This window comes from Motacilla alba, chromosome 24, assembly GCF_015832195.1.
Source record: "Motacilla alba alba isolate MOTALB_02 chromosome 24, Motacilla_alba_V1.0_pri, whole genome shotgun sequence".
In the NCBI taxonomy this organism is placed as follows: domain Eukaryota; kingdom Metazoa; phylum Chordata; class Aves; order Passeriformes; family Motacillidae; genus Motacilla; species Motacilla alba.
The window spans coordinates 6,272,850-6,294,551 of NC_052039.1; the positions used below are offsets into that span (position 1 = coordinate 6,272,850).

The 21,702-nt window shown below is 64.2% G+C and overlaps 3 protein-coding genes across 4 annotated transcripts; 1 reads left to right on the plus strand and 2 right to left on the minus strand.

Moving 5' to 3' along the window:
• Positions 1-233: 233 nt before the first annotated feature.
• Positions 234-7,352, minus strand: TMPRSS4 (transmembrane serine protease 4). Its single transcript, XM_038161611.1, has 13 exons — positions 7,225-7,352; positions 3,942-3,972; positions 3,747-3,860; positions 3,453-3,605; positions 3,237-3,366; positions 2,501-2,602; positions 2,371-2,411; positions 1,808-1,967; positions 1,556-1,722; positions 1,276-1,371; positions 1,030-1,169; positions 758-907; positions 234-618 (listed from the first exon to the last, which is right to left on the minus strand). Exons 1-13 carry the CDS (start codon positions 7,225-7,227, stop codon positions 607-609), a joined length of 1,299 nt encoding a protein of 432 aa, XP_038017539.1. The 5' UTR covers positions 7,228-7,352; the 3' UTR covers positions 234-606.
• On the plus strand, positions 4,213-14,017 carry SMIM35 (small integral membrane protein 35). Of its 2 annotated transcripts, none has more exons than XM_038161612.1 (9): positions 4,213-4,905; positions 8,143-8,300; positions 9,150-9,208; positions 9,571-9,741; positions 11,088-11,204; positions 11,537-11,570; positions 11,719-11,848; positions 12,225-12,402; positions 12,491-14,017. In XM_038161612.1, exons 4-7 carry the CDS (start codon positions 9,726-9,728, stop codon positions 11,822-11,824), a joined length of 273 nt encoding a protein of 90 aa, XP_038017540.1. In that variant the 5' UTR covers positions 4,213-4,905; positions 8,143-8,300; positions 9,150-9,208; positions 9,571-9,725; the 3' UTR covers positions 11,825-11,848; positions 12,225-12,402; positions 12,491-14,017. The 2 variants fall into 2 exon arrangements, with proteins under 2 accessions (XP_038017540.1, XP_038017541.1); XM_038161613.1 differs by having other exon boundaries at positions 11,719-11,825; positions 12,491-13,320.
• Positions 14,018-14,208: 191 nt separating this feature from the next.
• IL10RA (interleukin 10 receptor subunit alpha) lies at positions 14,209-18,727 on the minus strand. The gene is made up of 7 exons (XM_038161610.1): positions 18,243-18,727; positions 17,360-17,477; positions 17,104-17,282; positions 16,692-16,858; positions 16,242-16,392; positions 15,970-16,094; positions 14,209-15,849 (listed from the first exon to the last, which is right to left on the minus strand). The coding sequence occupies exons 1-7, from the start codon at positions 18,304-18,306 to the stop codon at positions 14,929-14,931; spliced, it is 1,725 nt and encodes a 574-aa protein (XP_038017538.1). The 5' UTR covers positions 18,307-18,727; the 3' UTR covers positions 14,209-14,928.
• Positions 18,728-21,702: the final 2,975 nt, after the last annotated feature.

A 21,702-nucleotide genomic window follows, 5' to 3' on the forward strand; every position in this document is an offset into this window, starting at 1 on the left:
GGGGGTGTGCGCCGGGCTGTGTGATGACTTACAGCACATCTTTGCACTGTAGAGGTTTAGTTAGCTTTGCCTTGAATGAAATAAAGTTTACCTTTACTAGAGAAACTCGCCGGTGTTTGGGGTTGCTCTGGGGGTCTGTTTGGGTCTGGGGGGCGGCTGAGTAAAAATAACCCTGTGAGGAAGGAGGACAAAGGCTCGGGAGGCTGAGTGAAAAAACAAATCCTTTCCTTTAATGGGAACGGGGGGGGCTGTAGAGCACAAACATCATTTCTCTCTGTACAACAGGAGTGAGCTGACAGCAGCTTGGCCCCCCAGGAGCCATCCTGCCGCAGCGGGGTCAACACAGGGCAATAAATTAATCTTCCTCCGGAAGGGAGCTTGGGCCAGTGAGATTCCTTCACGGGATCAGTGGCTGCCACTCCAAAGAGAGTCACCCTTTGCCTCCTTGGCTGGGCTCTGGCACCCTAAATCACAGCTGCCAGCGAGGGTTTGGGAGCCTCTGCTCACCTTCGGTGGCTGCAGATCCGTGGCCCTGTTGCTGCCTGAGCAAGGGCAGAGGGATGGGAAGGGAGGCTCGGGGCGAGGAGCGACCTGTTCCGGCAGGTCTCAGAGCTCTGACTGCGAGGAGAGAGAGGCACAGAGGGCATTGAGAGCTCTGAAAGGGCAGCCAGAAGCAAGAGGAAGGCAGCTGAAAGTGTCCTTTGGGAGGCAGCTCAGCCGAAGGGACCTGTCTGCCCCCCGGCAGGACGGCACTGACCCTGCGCACGGCGGAGATCCAGTCCAGGTAGGCACGGACACTGGTGTACACGCCGGGTGTGCTGGGGGTCCCGCAGCCCTGACCCCAGCTGACGATGCCCACGACCTGCCAGTGCCCTCCTGAGTACAGCAGGGGCCCGCCGCTGTCCCCCTGGCAAGGACAGACCCTCAGGATGGCCCCGCAGAGCCACAGCCCCGGCAGCAGCCGTGCCCAGAGCAGCTCAGGAGCTGTGGCACGGATGGGTACGGAGCCGCCCAGCCCCGTGCCCCCACCTGGCAGGTGTCCACGCCGCCCTGGGGCAGGCCGGCACACAGCATCCTGTCGGTGACATCGCCGTGGTAGGCGGCCAGGTTGCAGCTCCTCTCGTCGATGAGCTCCACCTCGGCCTGCTGCAGGCGCTCCGACAGCTTCCCTGGGTGACACACGGCCTCTCAGAGGGACCCTCCGGCCCCTCCGCTCCTGCCGGCAGTGCTGGGGGCTCTGCCTTGTCCCTGCCACCCCCAGGCTGTGCCACTCACCGTGCTCCTCTGTGTAGCCCCAGCCGATCACCCACAGGGAGGTGCCCGGCACCAGCTCCTCGTCAAAATAGGGCAGGCAGATGGGCTTGGTGCTGTCTGGAAAGGAGATGAGAGGGGGCTCACAGGGAAGGGCCCAGACCGGCTGGGGACAGCCACCAGCTGGGCACCCCACTCCCTGCTCCAGCGCTCGGTGCCGTGGAACGCTGCCACGCCGGGCATCGCCACCCCAGCCCAACATCCCAGCGCCAAGAGGGGACACCTGTGACTTTGCCAGGCCCACCTGAGTCGTGCACGGGGGAGCGCAGCTTGACCAGGGCGATGTCGTTGTCCTTGGGGGACGCGGGTGTCACCTCCGCCAGGAACACCTTCTCCACGGCGATGCTGGCAGCGCCCGACAGGAGGTCAGAGCCGGCCTTCACACGCCAGCTCTGGATGATGGGGTTGTTCCTGTGCGCAGACAGCGCTGTCACCGCCCGTCCCCAGGACAGAGCCGTGGATCCCGGGAGATCGGAGCCGCTCGGAGCCCACTCACTTGAAGCAGTGCGCGGCCGTCAGCACCCAGCCGGGCCCGATGATGCTGCCCCCGCAGATGTGCTCCTTCCTGTACTGCAGGCTCACCTGCCAGGGCCACGCCTCGATGGCGGCCGGGCTGCCCCCCAGCACCCGCGGGGTCCGCACGCTCTGCCCGCAGTCTGTCAGGGGACACACACGGGGGACGCGGCAAAGCGAGGCTCCCAGGGACAGCAGCGTGGCCACGGTGCCTCGTCCCCGCAGCGCTGCTGTCACCCCTCATCCCCAGGCTTGCTGGAAGGGGTCCAGCCACCCCCTGCCTGCTCCAGCCCCCCGGAATAATTAGTCTAATCAGGGTAATTTGCCGGTAAAGGTAAAGCCATGCGGGCAGCTGGGTAAGCCTCCCTTAGGTGTTTCATGGCTGGGAGGTTTGTGCTGGCTTAACGAGGTGAGCAGTAATTAAATCCATCTTTCCTCGCGCAAACACTGTGGAATGGGCTTGGGATGGAGCCACGCTCCCAACAGGGCCGTGCCAGGAGAGAGGCCCCGGTGCCCACAAGGCCCAGGCGCCATCGTGGTACTTACTGGAACAAAAGAGCGACACAACCAGCCCCGAGAGGCACTTCCTGCAGGAGGAAGGAGAAGAGCTGGGTTTGGCTCCTCTGCCAGGCACCAGGGGCTCCTGCTGAGGGGAGTCCACACCGTCCCCACTCACCTGCCTGGCTCAAGCACCTGGAGGCTCCCGTTGCTCAGCACAACCTCGCGGGGAGGCAGAGGCTGCCCCGCGCTCACCTCCACGCCCTGGAAAGATGGGGTGCTGGAAGACACCGGGGGACAGGGCTTCAGGTGCGGGGGAGCACAGGCACTGGATCCCACAGGAAAAAGGGGCTTCTGTGGGACACGGGTGCCAAAGTGGGGACGTCACAGCCCTGGAGGGCCCGGGGACAGGAGCAACTGAAGGAGGGGAGAGAATTCCCTGCTGTGCAGAGGAGTGAGCAGGCTCTGGCAGAGCTCAGGGGGCTCCTTGCTGTTGCATTTGGGACCTGGAAAACGCCCGGTTTGCCTCAGCCTGGGCTCCTACAGTGGCTCAAACACCAGAACCCCTCTCGAAAGGGAAGTGCAGGGCGCTGAGCCTCGCTCCCCAGGTGAGCTGTGCTGGCACCCGGGGCTGCTCTGGGGAGGGCAGGGCTGCAGGTAGGGGGCATGGAGGCAGAGCAGGAGCAGGGCAGGGTGCCCGTGGGCTGTGACAGAGCAGGGCACAGCACTCTGCTCTCACGGGAGGCTGCCAGGGCTCCGAGCCAGCTCCTGGGGACCCGCAGAGTGCTCTTTGTGCTAAGGACCCAGTGAAACCATTAGTGCAGAGCTCTGAGTGCTTCACACGTCAGCAGAGCCCCGCTCCAGAAGAGCTTTTAAGGAGGAGGGAAGGGCAAGCCGGGCAAGCAGCCGGGTACCTGCTGTAGCCCATCTGCTCACAGGCAGCTCTGGCCAGCGCCGGGGTGAAGTGGTCGTGGCACACACAGGACCAGGTCCTGGTGTGCCTCTGGAGCACCTGCAGGATGGATCTGTCTTTGGAAACGCGGGCTGCAGGCAGACACAAAGTCAGCTTTGGCGCGGGGTGGCCGCAGCAGCCCAGCCCCCCGAGCTCTGGCGGGGCGTCCTGCACTCACCCCCGGCTGGTGGCCCCTCGGGGACCCACTGGGGACAGTTGGCCTCGTCCTCGCCCTGCAGACAGTCCAGCTGCCCGTCACACACCTGCTTCAGCGGCACCAGCTTCAGGGGCTGCTTGCAGAACAGGTAGTGGTGGTCCAGGTAAATCTTCACTGGAGGGAGAGGGGGGCTCAGTGCCGAGCTCCAGCTCCTGGGCAGGCTCAGGGCTGCCTCGGGGGGATCAGCAGGGAGCTGGCTCTGTGTTTGCTGAGCTGTGCCCATGGGGAAGGAGGGGGAGAGAGCAAGAGCTGTACCCAGGAACCCGATGGCCACCAAGCAGGCGAGGGTGAGCACCACGGCCAGCACCAGGATCCCGACCCGCCTGAAGGACTCCGATGCCCTGGAGGATTTGGGTCTCATGCAGGGACCTGCAACACAGAGGAGGGTGGCCCTGCATGGCCGGGCTCAGCCTGGCGCCGCTCATCTCCCCCAGCTCCCGCCGGTGTTACCTCTGCCGTCGAGCCGCTCCGAGGCCGAGTCCTGCAAACCAGAGAGGAAACCAGTCACGAGCTGGAAGAGCAGGCAGACAGCAGCTGGAAGGCCGCAGGGGCAGCTGCAGCCAGGGCAGTTGGCCCCGTGGTGAGCTCACAGCCCAGGGAGGGCAGCAGGGATGAGCAGGGACACTGCCCCGACCTTCACCTGAGCTTCTGGGAATGGGGGTGGCTTGTCCTGTGGTGACAACGCCCGGCTCTGGGTCACCCAGGGTCACCTGCTGCCTTGTTCCCGCAGACACCGCCTGAGCAGTTCCAGTAACTGGCTCGCATGGCACAGAGTTACTGCCATTAACACACCTGAGGCTTAAAAAGTCACAGGCGTTGCGACAGAGGCGCCTTCTGCCGCGCACTGACACCCTGAGTCAAAATACACACGCCTGCGGGGCTGGGGCACAGGGATGTCACCACGGGGGGGTTGTGGCTCCGGCAGGGTCAGAAGCAGGGTGGCACAGCCCCGGTGCTCCCTGCCGGCCTGCAGCAGCTCCGGAGGAACCAGCCCGAGCCAGGGGAACCTGCGCTCCCAGGGCGGGGAGGGAGCGAGGGCTGTGCCGCTGCTAAGAGACCGGGTAAACACAGCCGGGGCTGCAGAGGGGATGACTCAGGCATCGATCCGCTTGAGCTGCTCAGAACTATCTCACAGTGATCCTCCTGTAACAGCTCCGTGTACGAGAAACCCCCGGCCTCGGGCGGGCAGGCGCTGTGAGCCCGTGCTCGGCGCCGGTGGGGGGCTGAAGCCCAGAGCCCCTTCGGGAGGGTCCAGGGGGGCACTGTCGGTGTCTGTTCCGTGCTTTCCAGCCGTGCTTGTGCCGTGCCACAGAGCAGCCGTCTGGAAAGGTGTTCCTGCTGCGCCGAGCCTGCTCCCTGCCAGCCCCAGGGCGCTCTTCTCTTTTGCTGCTGTTTCTGGGCTCTGCCACCCCAGGTAAGACAAGGTTTTTGCACGAGCAGAGGTGAGGAGGGTTAAACCCGCTGTGATAAACCCGCAGATCCAGGCGCACGGTCCAGCAGGGCTGGGGCTTTGGGAGCCTTTGCTCCAAGCGCTGAGCCCCGAGAGCAGCCCGGTCTGGAGGCGATGGTGTTTGTCACACCGGAGGAGAGCAGAGGTCCCTGCGCCATCCCAGGCTCAGAGGCTTGGCAGAGCAGGGTGGGGCATGTGGCACGGCCGAAGGGGGCTGTGTGCCAAGGTCAGAGGAGAGGGGAGCCCTCCCTGCCCGGGTCACCGTGCCAGGGCATGTTCAGCCATGCACACACACCCTTCCAGCAGGGTTTTACAGCGAGTGCCAAGCCATTATCCCTGGGCTGGCTCACAAAGGCAGCCTGGCTCGGTGAGCCAGGAGCTGTTGCCTCCCTGTCGTGTCCCTGCAGCGTGGCTGGGGCTGCTGGTTCTGGGAACAAGCAGTGACCTGTGCAGGGGAGGACTGGGTCCTGCCTGGTGCTGTGTGGCTGTGCCCCAGCACGTTGAGTCTGGCTCCTTGAGGAAATGCCAGCAGCCTTCCTCCCAAAGCCGGGCTCAGCTGGCACCCGTGCCGAGTGTGGGCAGCTTGTGCCAAATTCCCCAGCCCTGGACGGGCTGTGCTCAGCTCCTGGGGTGCAGAGCCTGTTTGCTGGTGGCAGGGAGCTGCTGGGAGCAGGAGGGGAGGGTGGGCAGGGGAACCTGGGCCCTGCACCTCCCATCTGGCTGCCCTTCCTGAGCCACCTCTCTGCGGAGAAGGGAAGAACTCCCGGAGGCCTGGCAGCTTTGTAACGCTGCCCCAACCTCTGCCAGCCCAGGGCACGTGGGGCAGGTCCTTCCTCATGCTGACCTCCTGTGTCACCCGGGCCTGGGCCGGGCACCTCGTGGATAATGGGATGCTAACGGTTCCCTGTGGGAACAGTCCCGGGTTGTGATGGATCCTGCAGGCCCCACTGCAGCAGCACGGCTGCCCCTCTGTCCCCACACTGCCCATTCCTGTCCCCATCACGTCCTCCCTGCTGGGCTCCTTTCCGAGACCCCGGCTCTGGTGGGGATGCAGATGAGATGGGTGAGATGGGTGATTATTGGCTTTTGGGTTTTGTTTTTTTTTTTTTTGCATTTTCTTCAGTCCATTAACCTCTTCTGTTTCAAAGGGATTCAGAGCTTGGGGCTGCCTCTCAACTCCTCCCAAGCCCCCACTGTGAGCAGGAGCTGCACTGGTTAAATCCAAAGCCAGGGAGGGCTCCTGCACATGATTTCCTGCAGATCTCCATGCTACCGTGACTAATTGAGCTCCCTTGCTGCCTTCTGGAGCACTCCATGGCACCGTGGAGCCACATCCCAGGCTCAGCTGCGCCAGTGCCAGCCCAGGAGCCGTGGAGTTCTGCTGAGCCTCTTCCCCCTTTCAGCAGGGATCCGTGCTGGGGGTGCAGGGTGTGCTGAGCTGGGCTCCATCCCTCCCTCGGGAGCAGCTGGGACCTTCCCTCACCAAGCCGAGCTTTGCAGGGTGATCAGATTCCGAGGGTGACTCCTTGGCTGCGGGATTTACCCCGTGGGTGTGTGCAGACACTGCAGGGAGCGAGTTCCCCACCCTGCAGGGGTTTGGTGGCCGTGGCTCCTCCTGCACAGGGCGCTGCAGGTGTGTCCCCTGTGCTGAGCAGGGCCGCCGGCAGCGGGGCTGGGAGGGCCTGGCCCTCCCCCAGGCGGTGCCCAGGAGGGGGATGAGACCCTTCAGGAGGTCCTGTTCCCCTTGGCATGGAGGACACTGCCTTGCTTGTCTGCTGCCCGGGCCGGGAGAGGGAAAGGCAGCTCTCCCTCCCAGAAATGCGGGAGGGAGAGCTCAGGGGGCAGCCAAGCTCCGTGCCCAGCCACAGAGGGGTGTGAGGAGCAGGGGAACCCCTTCCTTGGCTCCCAAGCTCCGTGCCCAGCCACGGAGGTGTGTGAGCAGCAGGGGAACCCCTTCCTTGGCTCCCAAGCTCCGTGCCCAGCCATGGAGGGGTGTGAGGAGCAGGGGAACCCCTTCCTTGGCTCCCAAGCTCCGTGCCCAGCCACAGAGGGGAATGAGCAGCAGGGGAAACCCTTCGTTGGCACCAAAGCTCCATGCCCAGCCACAGAGGGGTGTGAGGAGCAGGGGAACCCCTTCCTTGGCTGCTGGGGAGCAGCAGCTCCCTGGCTCTGGCCTGCCCCATCCCCTCAGCACCACCCTGGGCTGGCAGCGCGGCCGGGCTCGGGGTGTGCGGGGGGCCGGTGCCCGTCCCGGGGCTGGGGGCAGCGCTGCCAGGGACTCACCATGTCCGTCCGGCTCCGGCGGGGTCCTCCGGCAGATGTCCCCGGTGCGGGACACGGGGAGGCTGCGGCTGCCCTGGAGCCGGCCGGCGGTGCTCCCGCGGGGCCCTGCGCTCGGTGCCCGGTGCCCGGTGCCCTGTGCCCGGTGCCCGGTGCCCTGCGCTCTCCGTCCTGCGCTCCGTGCCCACGCCGCGCTCTCACTGGGGCAGGACCGCCCCGGCCCTCCTTAAAACCCACAAGGGGAGTTGTGAAACAGGAATTCTGGTTTGTATTGTAACCCAACACCGGTCTATCAGCAGCACCATCACCTGCGGTAATCTCCCGAGCATCTGCCACCGCGGGTGACTCACCTGCGGGGCTGCTGTCACCAAACAGCTTATCACAAGTGAACGGACTGATTTTTCCTGCTCCTCCTGATGATAAGAGGATCCACGGCCACCCCGCTCTTTGTCCGGCTCTTCCGCGTTGCGCGGGGTTGCTGTCAAAGCCAGGTTCGAGTAGGTGGAGGAGGAAAGGAGCCGAGCTGGTGCTCTGGGTCACTCGGGCTGCGTGTCCCCGCCGGGGCCGGGTCACGGCTGGCAGGGCTGCGGGAAGTTAAAGGAAGGCAGGGGGTGCCCATGGCGGGTCACCCCAGGCTGCAAGGGGGGCATCGTGGGGTCATCTCGGGATGGCTGAGGGCCGCGGATCTGTGATTGTCCGGGAATAACCAATCCCTCTGGGATGGAGCTGCTTGTCTTAGCCTGGCAGGATGGGAGGGGGGTTGAGGAGTGCAGGAGGCAGCGCCTGAGCGGATGAGGGTGGCCCGGGGAGCGGGCTGGGGTCGGGGAGGCTGCTGGCTGCGCTCTGCACACTCACGCCGGAGCTGCTGGGTGTGCAGGATGTGCCAAGCAGCTAATTACCCCTTGTCCCGTGGAAATGCAGCTTTCCCAACGGCCCTGCTGCTGCCAGCGACAGACTGCAGAGCACCCACGACCCGCAGCTCCTCAGGGAGCTGTGCCAGGGCTGTGCCAGCTCACCCTGCCAGCAGGGATCCTGCCCGCCCCCACAGCCTGGCCAGGGATGCACCTGTGGCTCTGCAGGTAAGGGGCACCCTCCCCATGCTCACACTGAGCATCCAGCCCCCTGGGAGGGGTGGGCACCTCAGCCCTCGCGGTCCCTGCGATGCCCGGAGGATGTGGGGTGCAGCCAGGGATGTGGGGTGCAGCCAGGGATGTATTGTTCTATGCTGCTGTGGCACATTTCAGCTCGAAGAACATTTCACGGGCTGCGGCAGTGGGAGCTGGGCAGGCCTCGGCTCCCTGGTGCACCTGGCAGGTCCTGGCAGCCTCCCCAGAGCATCCCGGCGCCAGCCCCGCTGTGGTGGAAGGGAGAGCAGCCCGGGAGTGGCGGCACGGCGGAGCAACCAGTCCTCCCTTGGGGACCCGCAGGCTCTGAGGACCAGCTCGAGCGTGCGGGTGTTGTGTCACAGCCCCGCGCCTCCGGGGCTTTCCTTCCTGGAGTGCGGCTGCCACCCTCCCCTGCTCCGGGAGCCGGGCATGGCACAGCTTCCCGGGCTCCACGGGACAGCCCGGGCTGGCCCAGGGCTCCGAGGGCCCGTCCCTGAGCCGCACGGGCACACCCTCACCCTGTTCTCTCCAAGGCAAGGAGCTGTCCCGGCCCCTGGGGGCTGCAGTTCCCGCTGTCCCCTCGGTGCTCTGCACCCCGCAGCCCCCGGGCATCACAGCTGCCCACCTGGGCAGGGCTGCTCGGGGCTCGGCTCCTGCCCTGGCTGCCCAGTGCCGCTGATGTGGGGCACGCAGGGTCAGGGGCCGTGCCTGGCACAAGCAGGGAGGAGATTTGCCCGGTTTCCAGCTGTTCAGGTCACAGCTGTTGGTCACTTTTCCCTGCAGCCACAGCAGGTGGTTTTCTCTCTCTCTCTCTACGAACAGGAGCTGATTCCCAAGAGATGCTCTGGTTTGGGACTTTGAGGAGATGATCAAGTAGAGCTGTAAGTTCCTCATTATGGGATGGGTCTGGCTGGGAGCAGCTGCTGAGGGTCACCCCCGTCCTTCCCTGTCCCCTGGGGTCCTGCCTGAGCCCCCCAGCCTGGGTTCTGCGTGGGCCTCTGCCCCCTTCCTGGCTGCTGGCCTTCCCGGGAGGTGACAATCAGAGGACACGGCCACTCGGGCACCCTGCCAGAGCTGGGCACACCTGTGTCCGGGCTGTCCCTGCCCCTCGGGCTCCCAGTACTCCCAGTTCAGCCTCTTCCAGCAGCGGGAGGGCAGAGCTGCCCACGCAGGCGGGCTGGGCACGGCGATGTGCCCTCGGTCGTGTCTGCTGCAGCTCCTCTGCTTTCTCCCCGCGAACCAGTTGGACCAGTGGGCCAGGACTGCGCCCAGCGTCCCTGCAGGGAGGCAGCCGTGTCACCAGGGGACAGCAGGACGTGCCAGGCTCCAGCACAGACAGGGCCCGGCAGCTCCAGGCCGGGATAACCAAGAGCAGCTCCCGTGGCACAGCAGCAGGACATGGACCCCCGCACAGGTGAGCAGGTGGCCTTTGCCCCCCTCAGGGGACACAGGTGGGGTGTTGATGGCACGGGCGGTGCTTTGGTGGCTCTCCTCCCCTCTGCCCGTGGGCTGGGGCTCGCTGGGGGTGGCTGTGCCCGAGCAGCACCATCCCCTGCGACGCGGACATCTCCGCTCCCGGGGGTGCCAGGGCAGGGACGCCTCCCACACACGGCAGGGGCAGGGCCTGGGCACGCCGCCGCCACCCTCCCACGGGCAGTGGGCGTGGGGACGGGGCAGTTTCGGCAGCCGGCTGATTCAGGGAGGCAGTTGCACCACGTTCCCCCGGCCGCGCAGCTCCTGCCGTGAGTCACGGCTGCCGCGGCTCCCGGACCTCGCCCTCCCCGGGGTCCCGGGGCTGCCGCTCGCCCCTGCCCCAGCAGAAACACCTCCCTCGAATGCTGAGAAGGGGAAGGAAGAGCAGGGCAGGTCCCGGTTCTCCCCGCGAGCCCTAGGAGCTGTGCTCCTGGCTGTTTGTCCGTCCCACCAGGTGGAGCGGCTGCTGCGGGCCGCAGGACGCGCTGGGAGCGCGCTCGCTGAGTAAACACCGTGACCACAGGGGAAATGTTCTCACCGCGCTGGCATCTGCCTAAATTTAGCTGCTCTTAGCTCATCCCTTTCCGCGGTGTCCTCGCTCCCGGTGCCGCATTGAATCCCGTCCCGGTGCCCCCGCTGGCCGCGCTGCGGGGCCGTGCCCAAACCCCCGGTGCCCTCCCGGCACAGCCCCAGCAGAGCTGGCCGCGCAGGAAGCGATGCTCAGCGGCTGTGCCGGGCACCTCGGTGTCCGGGCAGCTCCGGGAGCGTTGATCCGTGCTGGGTTTTGCCGGAGCCCGCTCAGGGAGGGCAGGGATGGGGGAGCAGAGCCCGCACAGGTCCCGCACGGCCCCGTCCGTGTCCCGTCGCAGCCTGGCGCTGGCGGCAGCCGCTGCTCGTCCTGACAAAAGCATCCTCTAGAGGGAACTGCCGGCCCAGGAATGGCTCCGGCGCCGCCAGGAAAGGAGCAGCAATCACCCCACGAGGGCGCGAGAGGGACCAGCAGCGACACACAGCATGGTCAGGGTGGCCGCCCGCCTTCCCAGTGACCGTCCCACCTGCCCGCTCACCTGGGGACACGGTGGTCTCCGTCGTGGGGCTTTGGGGACGCAGAAATCGCTGCGCCACTGTCCTGGCAGCCCCGCAGTCCCTCCTTGCACTGGGGACAGCTCCTGCTCGAGGGTTGTACCCCCACTCCCGGCTGTCCTGTGCCCTGCAGGGGACACTCGGGACCCCCAGCCCCCCAGAGCTGTGTCTGCAGAGCCCCTCCTCCCTTCCTCTGCTTTCCAGGACAAGAGCCCGTCAAGGTGATCGGGGTTGTCTTGGGCATCGGGCTGGCCCTGCTGGTCCTGGCCAGTTTCGGCTACACCTTCATCCGCTGGTACCGGCGGGGCCACTGCCAGCGCCGTGAGTACAGCAGGGCAGGGGACAGGGAAGGGGACAGGGCAGGGGACAGGGCAGGGGACAGGGGGATAGGGCAGGGGGGACAGGGCAGGGGATGGGGCCTCAGATCACGGGGCTGCAGGGGCTGGGGTGTGGGGAACACGGGAGATGGGAACCCCTGGTGCAGGGAGTTCAGGGCCAAGCTGGGGGCACCCTGAGGTGAGGAGGGGGATGCACAGTGATGTCCTGCTGCTTGTCCTGCCTGTCCCACCCTGCCACTCACGGCAAAGCAAAGGTGGGTTCCCAGCAACACACAGCTCTGACACCTCTCCCTCCTCTTCCTCCTGCCTCCCCAGGGCCTGACTTTGTCTTCAACCTCTACCACTCGCGGTGAGTGACACCCTGGGGGACCAGGGGCAGGCTGGCAGCTCCCTTTGTGCAGTGCCAGGGTGTCACAGCCCCGTTCCCGTGCAGTTCTGCTGCTGGCAGGGGCTGCAGGAGGACAGGCAGCGTGGTGACCCCTCTGCTGTCCCTGCAGCGGGCTGGGGTCGGTGGCACTGGAGCTGGTGCCACCGTTCAGCATCAGTGGCTCGCTGGGCACCTCGGGCAGTGGCTACGAGCCCTTCCACAACCAGCGGCCGTGAGGTGAGAGCTGGGCTGCTGAGCAGGTAGGAAGGACATCCCCTCGTCCCCTCCTGCCCCCCGGGGCTGTGCCCCAGAGCTTCTGTCCTGCCTTGCAGCCCCTGGGCATCACAGCTCTCCTCAGGACAGCCCGAGGTTTTCCCAGCACAAGTCCTGCCCGTGGCTCTGGGGTTCAGAGGCTTTCCCTGAGCTCTGGGTTTGGTTTCTCCCCTCATGGGCTTTGGTTTGTGTTTCCTTCCCTGCTGTCCCTGGCCTGGGACGTGTGGCCGGGCACAGAGGGATGGGGCTGGAGCCCGGGTGCTCCTGCAGAGCTTCCTCTCTCTGCCTCTTACTCACAGCCCAGCACCAACAGAAAAAACAACCAAAACTGCCCGGGGGGAATTCCTGTTTTCACTTCTGTAGGAAACAGCCCCGGAGTTTGTTGGATTTCAACCCAAATGGCCGCGGTGCAGTTTCTGCTGCTAAAAAACTTCCCAGAATCACAGAATCCCTGGGGCTGGAAGGGACCTCTGGAGACCACCTGGTCCAACCCCCCCATGCCCAAGGTCACCTGGAGCAGGTGACACAGGAACGCACCCAGGTGGGTTTGGATCCTCTCCAGAAAGGGAAACTCCACAAATTCCCTGGGCATCTCCTCCATCCTCAGCTCTCTCACTGGGCCCCTGCAGCCACAGGTGCACAGGAGGTGCCTGGGCCAGCGCTGGTGCTTGGGATGGAGGAGGAGGATGCAGCCTTATCCAGGATTCCTCAACATCCTGGAGGAAACAGCCACGTTCCCCACGGCTCAGAGACCTCCCGGCCTCCTGCACGCCCAGGGACCTGGCACCAGGCTGCTCCTTAGGGAAGCAGCTGAGGAGGAGCCCCAGAACTGGGTGACTGCATTTGTGCAAGTGCAGAAAGCACCGTGAGGAAACGGGGAATTTGTCTCAGTCCTCCTCCTCCTCCCTGCAATACCTGCACCAACATGGAAGTTGGTTCTCCACACTCCCAGTGCAAGGAAACGCCTCAGAAAGCCCCTGTGGAAGTTCCTCCTGGATTTTTTGGGGCAGTTGCCTTCGGTCTCAGCAGAACAAGAGCTGGGGCAGTGTCTGGAGCACAGGAACAGTCCTGGGGAGACTCTGTGGCCACAGAGAGGGGCCCTGCCTGGCCAGCGGGGGCTGGCGAGGCGCGGCGGGGCCTTGGGACCATTTCTCTGCAAGTTTCTCTCAGAAGAAAAACAAAGCAAAACTCATGAGAGCCACGTGGTTGTGTGTAGGGAAGCCAGTGAGGACAGAGTGGAATTTCCAGGGAGTCAGAGGAACAGGCTGTTCTCTCGGCTATCAAAACTAAACTCCGTGGTCTGCGGGTTTCTCCTGGCTGAAAGGAGACCCCTGACTGCTCAGGGGAGGGGGAAATGCCACCTCCTGGGGGCTGGGGGCCCGCCGTGGTGAGCAGGACCCAGCAGAGCCCTGCGTGACGCAGGATCCGGCCGCGGGGCCCGACGTCAGCGGCGTGTGAAAGAAAAACAACCAAAAAAGCCAGGCTTGCGAGGAGTGCGTGTTCCAGAGGAAGTTGAAAAAAAATAAAAAGAAAGCGAAAAGCTCTAACCCCCAAAATACACAGAGGCAGAAGAGATGGGGCCTGCGGAGGGGCAGGAGGCTCCCAGCGCCCTCCACGGCCCCGTGGGATGTGGGGATGGATCTCAGGTGTGAGCGGCGCCGTGTGAGATGTAAGAGAAGGAAACGCAGCAAGGATCAGCCTCCTCCTCCTGCCAGCGCTGGAAAACCCCAAAAACCCCAAAAACCCTTCACCTGAAAACCACATTCCCCGAGGAGGGTTTCCACCAGCAGTTTTACTTCCCACCCTGAAGGTTCCTGGAAATGAAGTGACTTTTGGAAAAACTTCCCTGCAACCTGGAGGGTGACCCAGGGTGAGCTGCTGGGGCTCATCCTGTTTCCATGCTGATGGCAGCTGTTCACATCATCACAGAATCAATTTCTTTGGAAAAGATCTCTGAGATCATCGAGCCCAACCTATGACCAAGCACCACGCTGCTGAGCAGAGCCCTGACTGTCGTCTTTCCGCCACCCCTGGGTTTGATTTGTCCTCCTGTCCTTCCCTGGGGATGTCCCACGGGATGTGGGATCACCCCGAGCAGCCCAGCTCCTTTTCCCTGCTGCTCCTCTGGTGGTTGCCCCCACAAATTCCCCAGGGGCAGCCACCCAGGAGCTCAGGCGTGTGAGGAGCTCCTGGACAGCTGGCTTGGCTCTCTTTTTTCCCAGTTGTGACCTGCAAATACTCCTCCCCACGTGAGGCAAAGGCACATCGCCTCTTGCTGACGGGGAACATCCAAATCTGGAAACGGAACGCTCAGCTTGGTTTTAGGAGAGGATAAACAGAGAAACAGACCAAATAAATAACACATCCTTTCTGTATTTACAAATGAAACGCAATAAATAACGTCTGTATCCAGGAGTGGCAGAACACAGACCATAGTGTGGGTAGGACTGCCCTGGCTCGTGCTGGGCCCGCAGGTGCATCCCGTATCCTGCCCTGGGGCTCCCCCAGAGGGGCTGGGGGCTGGAGGGTCTCTGTAGGCTCAGGAAAGTCTCTGGGTCCGTCCCTGTGGGGCCAGGCAGGGCAGGAGCCCCGTGCTGCCAGCAGCAGGGTGCTGATGTCAGCCTGACCCCCGCCCTCAGCCGCTGTGTTGTGAAAGGCTGGGATGGCTCCAGGAGTGGGGACGTCAGCAGCAGGAGCCCAGCGTGCCCAGGAAAGGGGGAAGTGGGAGCACAGGACCAGCCCAGGCCCCGAGGGTGGCCCTGCAGCCCGCGCTGGGCTGCTGAGGAGGGCAGGCAAGGCAGAGGTGCCCTGGGTGTGTCCTTGGTGGCCCGAGGAGGTGGGCATGAGCCCCTCCAGCACAGCCCATCCCTGTCTCCCATAGCTGGGGGGCTGGAGGGGTGCACTGGGGGCTGCCCACAGCAAAGCAGCCCCACCAGTGGCCGAGCTGGTGCTCCTGGGCCACGGCTGGGCCTGGCACCGTGGACATTCCGGGGTCAGGAGTAGCTTATCCAGAGGCAGATGAGGTAGTAGGGTCGGAGCACGGGGCTGGTGGCCCCCAGGGGACGGGTCACAGGCGGCTGTCCTTGCTGTCCCCGCCGAGCTGGCCCAGGGGCTCGGTGGGCAGCGGGATCCAGCTGGAGCTGAGGCTGGGGGCGAGCGGCAGCGTCCCCAGGAAGGCAGTGTTGTTGAAGATGTTGAGGTCAAAGGGAGTTTTCAGATCAGGGCTGGCTTTGCAGGTCAGTGGAGCAGCTGGGGCTGCCCAGCTGAGCAGGGTGGGGGCTTGGGGCCCCACCTGGCCAGAGAAGTCGCAGGCAGGGGCTCCCCAGGGAGCGAGGTGCTGCGTGAGGGGATGCTCGGGGCAGGACTGCTTCAAATACCCTTTGGGCACAGCCAGCTCGGAGCACTCCACGTCCAGCGCGGTGTCGGTGCTGCCCAGGCCCTGCACGGACGCTGCACAGCTCCAGAGGGGCTCTCCCTCATCCGGGACCCCCTCTGGCTCCAAGGTGCCCTTGGACTGCTGCAGGTACCCCCGGAACTGCACTTCTGCCTGGCTGGTGGCAGGGCACAGCCCCGGGCTGGCGTTCCCGCTGCCAGAGGAGCAGCCAGCAGCAGGACAGGGGCTCTCCAAGCCCACCCCGCTGTCCTCGGCCGTGGGCAGCTGCTGCCTGTAGCCCTGGGGCTCGGAGCAGCTCAGGGAGGAGGAGGAGGAGGAGGAGGAGGAGGGGATGTGCAGGCAGATGCCGCTGTCGGTGCTGGTGCCACTGCTGTCCCTGCTCCCCGCGGGCCCCAGCTGGTCCTTGGGCCACGCTGGGAGCTTCCAGCCCTGCCCCAGGGGCGGCTGGGCTGCGTTGGTGCTGCTGTCAGGGCTGCTGCCCGGCTGGGGCTCCTTCTGGCACAGGAAGAGCTGCTGGATGGGGTCTGCATCCAGGCTGGCCAAGGACGGGGGCTCGTGCTCCACCCAGAGGGAGCTCTGCTTCATGAAGGACTTCTGGGAGGGAGAGGAAGAGGAGAGTGAGCTGTGCTTCATCCCTGGTTGGTGCCTGCCTCTCCCAGCACCCCCCGAGCCTGCACCCTTGCTGTGGCCCCAAAGGCTCTGGCCCTGCCTCACCAGGGCAGACGGTGTCCTCACGGGTTTCCTGATGTAGGTACACGCCAGCAGAGCCCCCAGGAGCCCCAGCAAGGACAGGACGATGAAGAAGGAGCTGAGGATGCTCGGGAGCCGCTCTGCACTCCCTGCAAGACAGGACACGACCAGGTGAGGGGGAGAGGGGATTCCTCAGCACACACAGCACCCAGAGGCTGCCCTGGCCTGGACCCCCACACTCCCAGGGCCAGGAGGCTGGGGGGGTCAGCATCCCGTGGTTCCCTGGTCCCACTTACTGTCCCTGGGGCCGGTGGTGACGCACTGCTCGCCGGAGCGCGTGGTGGGGACGGGCCGGTGGGCCAGCCTGGGCTCCACGCTCAGGCAGTACTCTGTGAGCCAGAACAGCTCCCTGATGGTGAACTCGCTGCTGTTCTTCACCACCGTGATCTGCAACAAACAACACGAGCTGGAACCTGGGAGCCCCCAGCTCCAGCTTCCCTCCCTCCTCCTCCTCCTCTGCCAGGAAAGTCCCCAGGGTGTGTTGAGATAATGATGACAGCAGCTGGATCCAAAATCCCCCCAAGAGCTGGAAAATTCTGCCATAGAACATGCAGAGAGGCCTCTCTGTGCTGCTGAGGCTGCGAGAAAGCTCAGCATTTACTCCTACAGACCACCCTGCTTTAACAATCTGCTTTTCCACTTGAGCAGCCCCGTGTGGGACAGATGGGGACAGCGACTCGTCTCACCGTTTGGTTGTCCCGTGTCCTCCTGAGGTACACGTGGTAGTGGGTCATTTCCCTCTGGAAGTCCCTGTACTCCTGGGTGATGTTCCCGGGGGGGAGCAGCAGCTGCAGCCGCACCTGGATGGAGTTGCCCACCACGGAGAGGCTCTGGCTCGCCAGGCGCGGCCCAGCTGGAAGCACAACAGTCACAACAGCGGGTCAGGGCTGTTTCCTGTTCACAGCCCAGCCCCTGCAGCCCCACACTGCGCTGTGACCGTCCCACCCACCCTCGAGCTGCCCCATCCCCCTGCTCAGCCCTCCAGGAAGGCGTGGAGGGAAACATCCCAGCTCTCACTCATCCCACGGTTCCTTCCAAGCAGCTTGGCACCCTGACCCCCCCAGCCCCAGCACAGGCTGGAGGCAGAGCCCAAGGCACCTTGCAGTGGGGAGAAGCTGCCAGTCTTTTTCCAGGAGGACGTTTTGTTCCCGGCCATGGCCCTGACCCGCGCGTAGTAGCGCTGCTCCAGGTCCAGGGTGTAGCGGGTGAGGTCACAGGAGTGCTCCGAGGTGTTGGTGCACTCTGGGATGGCTGTCCAGGGGATGTTTGAGCCGTAGCTGTGGGGAGAAGCAGCAGGGGTGAGCAGAGAGCTGGAACGGGGCAGGACCCCGTGCTCCCCCTCGCTGTTACTCACACGACGTACTCCACGTCGTAGCGGGCGTTGCTGGGGCAGCCGTGCCCCGGCTCCCACCTCAGCAGGTGCCAGCCCACCTCGGCGGCGAAGCGCACGGAGCGGGGAGCCAGCTTCTCACCTGTGGGGCACAGCTGGGCTCAGCTGGGGCTGCACAGCCCTGTCCCCCCTCAGCCCCCCGAGTCCTGGGACGGCCTCCTGCAGCGTCAGCCGTGGTGGGTGACGTGGCAGCGCTGCCCACCCCAAGCGTGCAAGTCTTTGCCCAGATTTCTCTTTCCAGCCTCCAGGATTTGCTCAGCCCCCTCTTCTCCTTCCTCTTTCTTTTTCGGGACAGCCGAGCTGGGGTTTCTTGGTGCCTTCCAGCCCCAGGAAAGGAGCTGTATTTGCATCCCCCAGCCCCTGCCGCTCGCCACCAGCTCTGCTTGGACTCAGCTTTCCTGTTTTGCTCATCTGCTGCCTGGGTGAAACCAGACTTTTTCACACCTCCTGCCTGATCTCTGTGTTGTCACCTGGCAGAAAAGCCCCGCTGACGACATCTGCCACCTTTCCCTTGCAGGTGTCCCTGGCAGCTGCTGCCTGCTGGCAAACCCCCAGCCCGGCGCCGTGTCCCCAGCGACCGTGGCCCCTCACGGTGACACCGGTGGGGACAAGCCAGGCTGGTGCCCCTCGCTGAGCCTTTGGGCTCCCACCAGCAGTGGAAGGCAAGCAGTGGGCAGGGAGCCCTGGCCATGCCCTGCTCCCAAGCACCGATCATCTGAGGGCTGAGCACCCAGCAAAGGTGTCCGGGCTGCGGTTCCAACCTTATCCCCCACCCCAAGGATCCCACCCGCAGCTGTGAGGCTCAGCCCCGGCCAGCCGGGAGACGAAAACGATCAGAGAGACTCACCGTGCGTGGGGCAGGCGAGGAGCAGCGCCAGGCACAGCGCCAGGGCGGTGGCAGAGGGGACCATGGCCGCTCAGCATCCTCCGTGGCAGCAGGGCGAGCGCGGAGCCGGGCTGTGCCCCGGCGGGAGCTGAGCGCTCGTTTTTCCCCCAGGGGCCGGCTCAGTGACGTCTCGGAGGCGTTCAAACAGCGCCAGGAAAGTCACTGAGCAGCCACTTCCACTTCTCTTCGCTGTCCACCCACTCAGTTCTGGGGCTTTTCTGAGCAAAGCTGGGCCGTGCTGAGAAAGGCAAGTACGAGTCAGGGATGTCTCTGCCTTTGCTGCTTTGTTGTGAAATGTGATGTTAAAAGCAGGGCACAGGTGAGTGTCAGCACCGAGGGTGACCTGGCACAGGGGTTTTCCTGAGCACAGCACCGTGTTCTGTCCTGAATCCAGCCAGGTTCCAGCAGCCCCAGGACGGGGTTCTGCCTTTCCCCTCCTTTGGGCTCAGCCTGCAATTCCCCTTTCTCCGTCTCTGGGCTGAGTGAGGACCTCTGGGCTATCCTGTGTCCTGCAAACACCCTCGCACAGGGGTGACACTGGAAATCCGGTGTGACACAGGGGCTGCCACTGTCCCCAGGGCTCTGGTGGCCCCCCAGGGATGTCTGTGATCCCATGGCTGTGGGGTCTGGCCCCACGGGGATGTCCTGCCTGTCTGCTGGTGCTGGCACCTGGATCACCAGCCAGCAGACTGCTGCGAGTGCTCTGCTCTGCCTCAGAGCTTGCTCGAGGGCTTTCCTGCGGCCCTCATGTGATGGAGAGCGATTTTCCTCAACAGGAGGAAATTCCCACTGGGGAATTAGCGTAAAGAACACAGACAAAAGAGCAAGAGAAACCAAAAGTGCCGTGGACAGAGTCAGAGAGCACCAAGGTGGGCACAGACATGCAGGCTCCTCTATGAAGAACCATCTTAAAGGCTGAAGTGGGAGATTTCTCCTGTTCTCCCTGACTTATCCTTCCCTGCCACAAACTCGCAGCCTGGCAGGAGCACCAGCAGCAGATCCCCTCCCTGCCCTGCTTTATCCCCATCCAGGGCAGAGCAGCTGCTGTCCTGCCACTGCGCTCTTGTCCCCCGGGTCCCAGCTGGCAGCCACTGAGCCGAGGAGCCCCGAGGTGAAGCCAGCCAGTCCCACTCAAAGGCACAGAGCGTTTTGTGCAAGGCACGGCACTGAAAAGCAACGGGGCCAGAAGGCAGGGAAGCGGGAGTGGTGTGGAAGAGCCACGCTGCCCTGGCGCTGCGGCTGAGGCGGTTCAGAGAACAGGGAGAAGTGGTTGGGGATTTAGAGGAAAGCGAAAGAGGCTGAGGAGGAACGAGAGTTCTGCAGAATGCTTGGATGGCCCGAGGGACAGATGATGTTTTCACCTCCAACTCAGGGGAGAGAAAATGCATCGGACTCCATCTTATCAGAAGGTTAATTGATGACTTTGTTGCACCATATTATTTTATATTATATTACACTGTCACATCACATCCAAACTGAACCTGCCGAGCCCTCGCCTGCACTGCCCTGCCCAGAATCTCGTGGCTGTCCCCACACACACAGAGCTGGCCCTGACAGGCCAAGGGAACAAAACTCCATCACCCTGGGTGAACAATCTCCACACTGCATTCTGCTGTGGCACAAACACAGGCACAGCAAATGATAAGAATTGTGTTTTCTTTCTCTGAGGTTCAGAGAATGTGAATCCCAGGAATATTCTTGGGAGGAATCGTGCCTGGCTTTTCTCTGTGAAGAGAAATGTGGTGACAGAGGGGGCCTGGGGCTGGCTCCTGAGCTCTGAAGGCAGGGCATGGCCAGGTGCCACAGGACAGGCTGCTGAGGGGACACTGAGAGCTGGGGGGATGTGGCTGACCCTGAAATGCCTCCCTGGGGACACACCACGGAGAAACCCAGCCCAGGAGCACCTGGGGCTGTGCATTTCCCTCCCTGCTGTCCCTCAGGAGCTTCCCCGGGGTGACAGCAGGGTCAGGCAGGTGGTGCTGCACCGAGCAGGGCAGGGATGGGCCCGGAGGGCTGGTTCTGCACAGCCCTGCTGGAGGACAGAGCGGGGCACAGGGATTCTCATCCCAGTTCCCTGGAGCCTGGAGGTTTGGAGCTGCTCTCCTGGGCCGGTGGAGCTGGCTCTGGCTGTGTGTTTTAGCTCCTCCTGAACGGCTGGGAGGGCAGGAGGGTGCAGGGAGGGCTCCCAGCAGCAGGGAAGGTGAGGATTTCAGCCGGGAGCTGTGTGCATGCTGACATTTACCATCAGGCCGCTGGGGTCAGGGCACACACCCTGTTCTCTGGAACTCGCTCTCCGTAGGTGGCTTTGTCGCGGGCAATGAACAATTCCTGGAGCTGTTTTCTGAGAATCCCTTCCTGGGGTGGGCACAGCAGCTCAGCAGGGCACGGCTGGCTCAGGGCTGCCTGGGGGTGCAGCTCAGTGCTTGGCCACCCCGGGCACCCAGCAGGCAGAGCCTGCAGAGGCACAAAATCAAACAAAAAAACCCCCAAAAACCACTCCTGCCTGTGAAAACTGCAGAGGCATGCACTGTGGAGTGAGGGCTGCCTCAGAACCCCTCTGTGAGCTGGGATCCTGGGAGCAGGAGGGGTCAGAGGGATCCAGCCCAAATTTCCAGCCTCAAAGGAGCTTTGCAGTGGGGCTCCTCCAAGCCAGGACACCCCTGCTTGTCTCCTGCCCTTCTGATGAGCAGCTGTGGGTGAGGAGCTGGAAGAACGAGGGACTGAGAAGAATGCCAGGAGGAACCTGTGGCACTGAGGGTCGTGGGTCTGGCTGTCAGAATGCCCAGGGTGAAGCCAGGCCTTTCTCCTTTAATCTGGGGATTTTCACCTGGTTCTACCCGAGCTCTTGGTGGAGCAGAGCATCCCCAGGCAGTGCCTGCAGGGGAGGCAGGAGGCTGTGCACCCCCTCCTCATGGCTGTGCCCCCCTCCCCAGGCTGTGAACCCCTCCCCAGGCTGTGCCCCCCTGCCCAAAGCTCTGCACCCCTCCCCAGGCTGTGCCCCCCTCCCCAGGCTGTGCACCCCCTCCCCATGGCTCTGCACCCCCTCCCCATGGCTCTGCACCCCCTCCCCATGGCTGTGCACCCCCTCCCCATGGCTGTGCACCCCCTCCCCAGGCTGTGCACCCCCTCCCCTGCACTGGGCTGGGCAGGAGAGCTGCGGGTGAGTGAGAGGGGGGCACGGAGGGGAGGAAGGGGGGCTCGGGTGAGCCAGGAGAGCAGCGGGAGCCCCAGGATGCCGCTGTCCCTGGGGATGTCCCGTCCCTGGGGCCGGGTCTCCCCTGCTGGCCGGGCCCCCCGGCCCTGCCCCGCATCCCTGGCCGGCCGGCAGAGCTCAGGTGTTTTGCCGGCTGTGCCTGGAGCAGTTGGGAAACCGGCGGGGCCGGGCAGGTCGGACAGGTTTGCTGCCGCTGGCACTGACGTA

Bases quoted from the DNA above. Each gene is read 5' to 3' on its own strand.
- TMPRSS4 (XM_038161611.1), bottom strand. The intron at 3,861-3,941 runs GTAACACCGGCG...TCTGTGTTGCAG, and splicing joins GGAGCGGCTCGACGGCAGAG to GTCCCTGCATGAGACCCAAA. The intron at 2,603-3,236 runs GTACCCGGCTGC...GGTGTCTTCCAG, and splicing joins GAGCAGATGGGCTACAGCAG to CACCCCATCTTTCCAGGGCG.
- SMIM35 (XM_038161612.1), top strand. The intron at 11,205-11,536 runs GTGAGTACAGCA...CTGCCTCCCCAG, and splicing joins GCGGGGCCACTGCCAGCGCC to GGCCTGACTTTGTCTTCAAC. The intron at 11,571-11,718 runs GTGAGTGACACC...CTGTCCCTGCAG, and splicing joins TTCAACCTCTACCACTCGCG to CGGGCTGGGGTCGGTGGCAC.
- IL10RA (XM_038161610.1), bottom strand. From the start codon at position 18,306: ATGGTCCCCTCTGCCACCGCCCTGGCGCTGTGCCTGGCGCTGCTCCTC. The intron at 17,478-18,242 runs GTGAGTCTCTCT...TGTGCCCCACAG, and splicing joins CCTCGCCTGCCCCACGCACG to GTGAGAAGCTGGCTCCCCGC. The intron at 15,850-15,969 runs GTGAGGCAGGGC...TCTCCCTCCCAG, and splicing joins TGAGGACACCGTCTGCCCTG to AAGTCCTTCATGAAGCAGAG.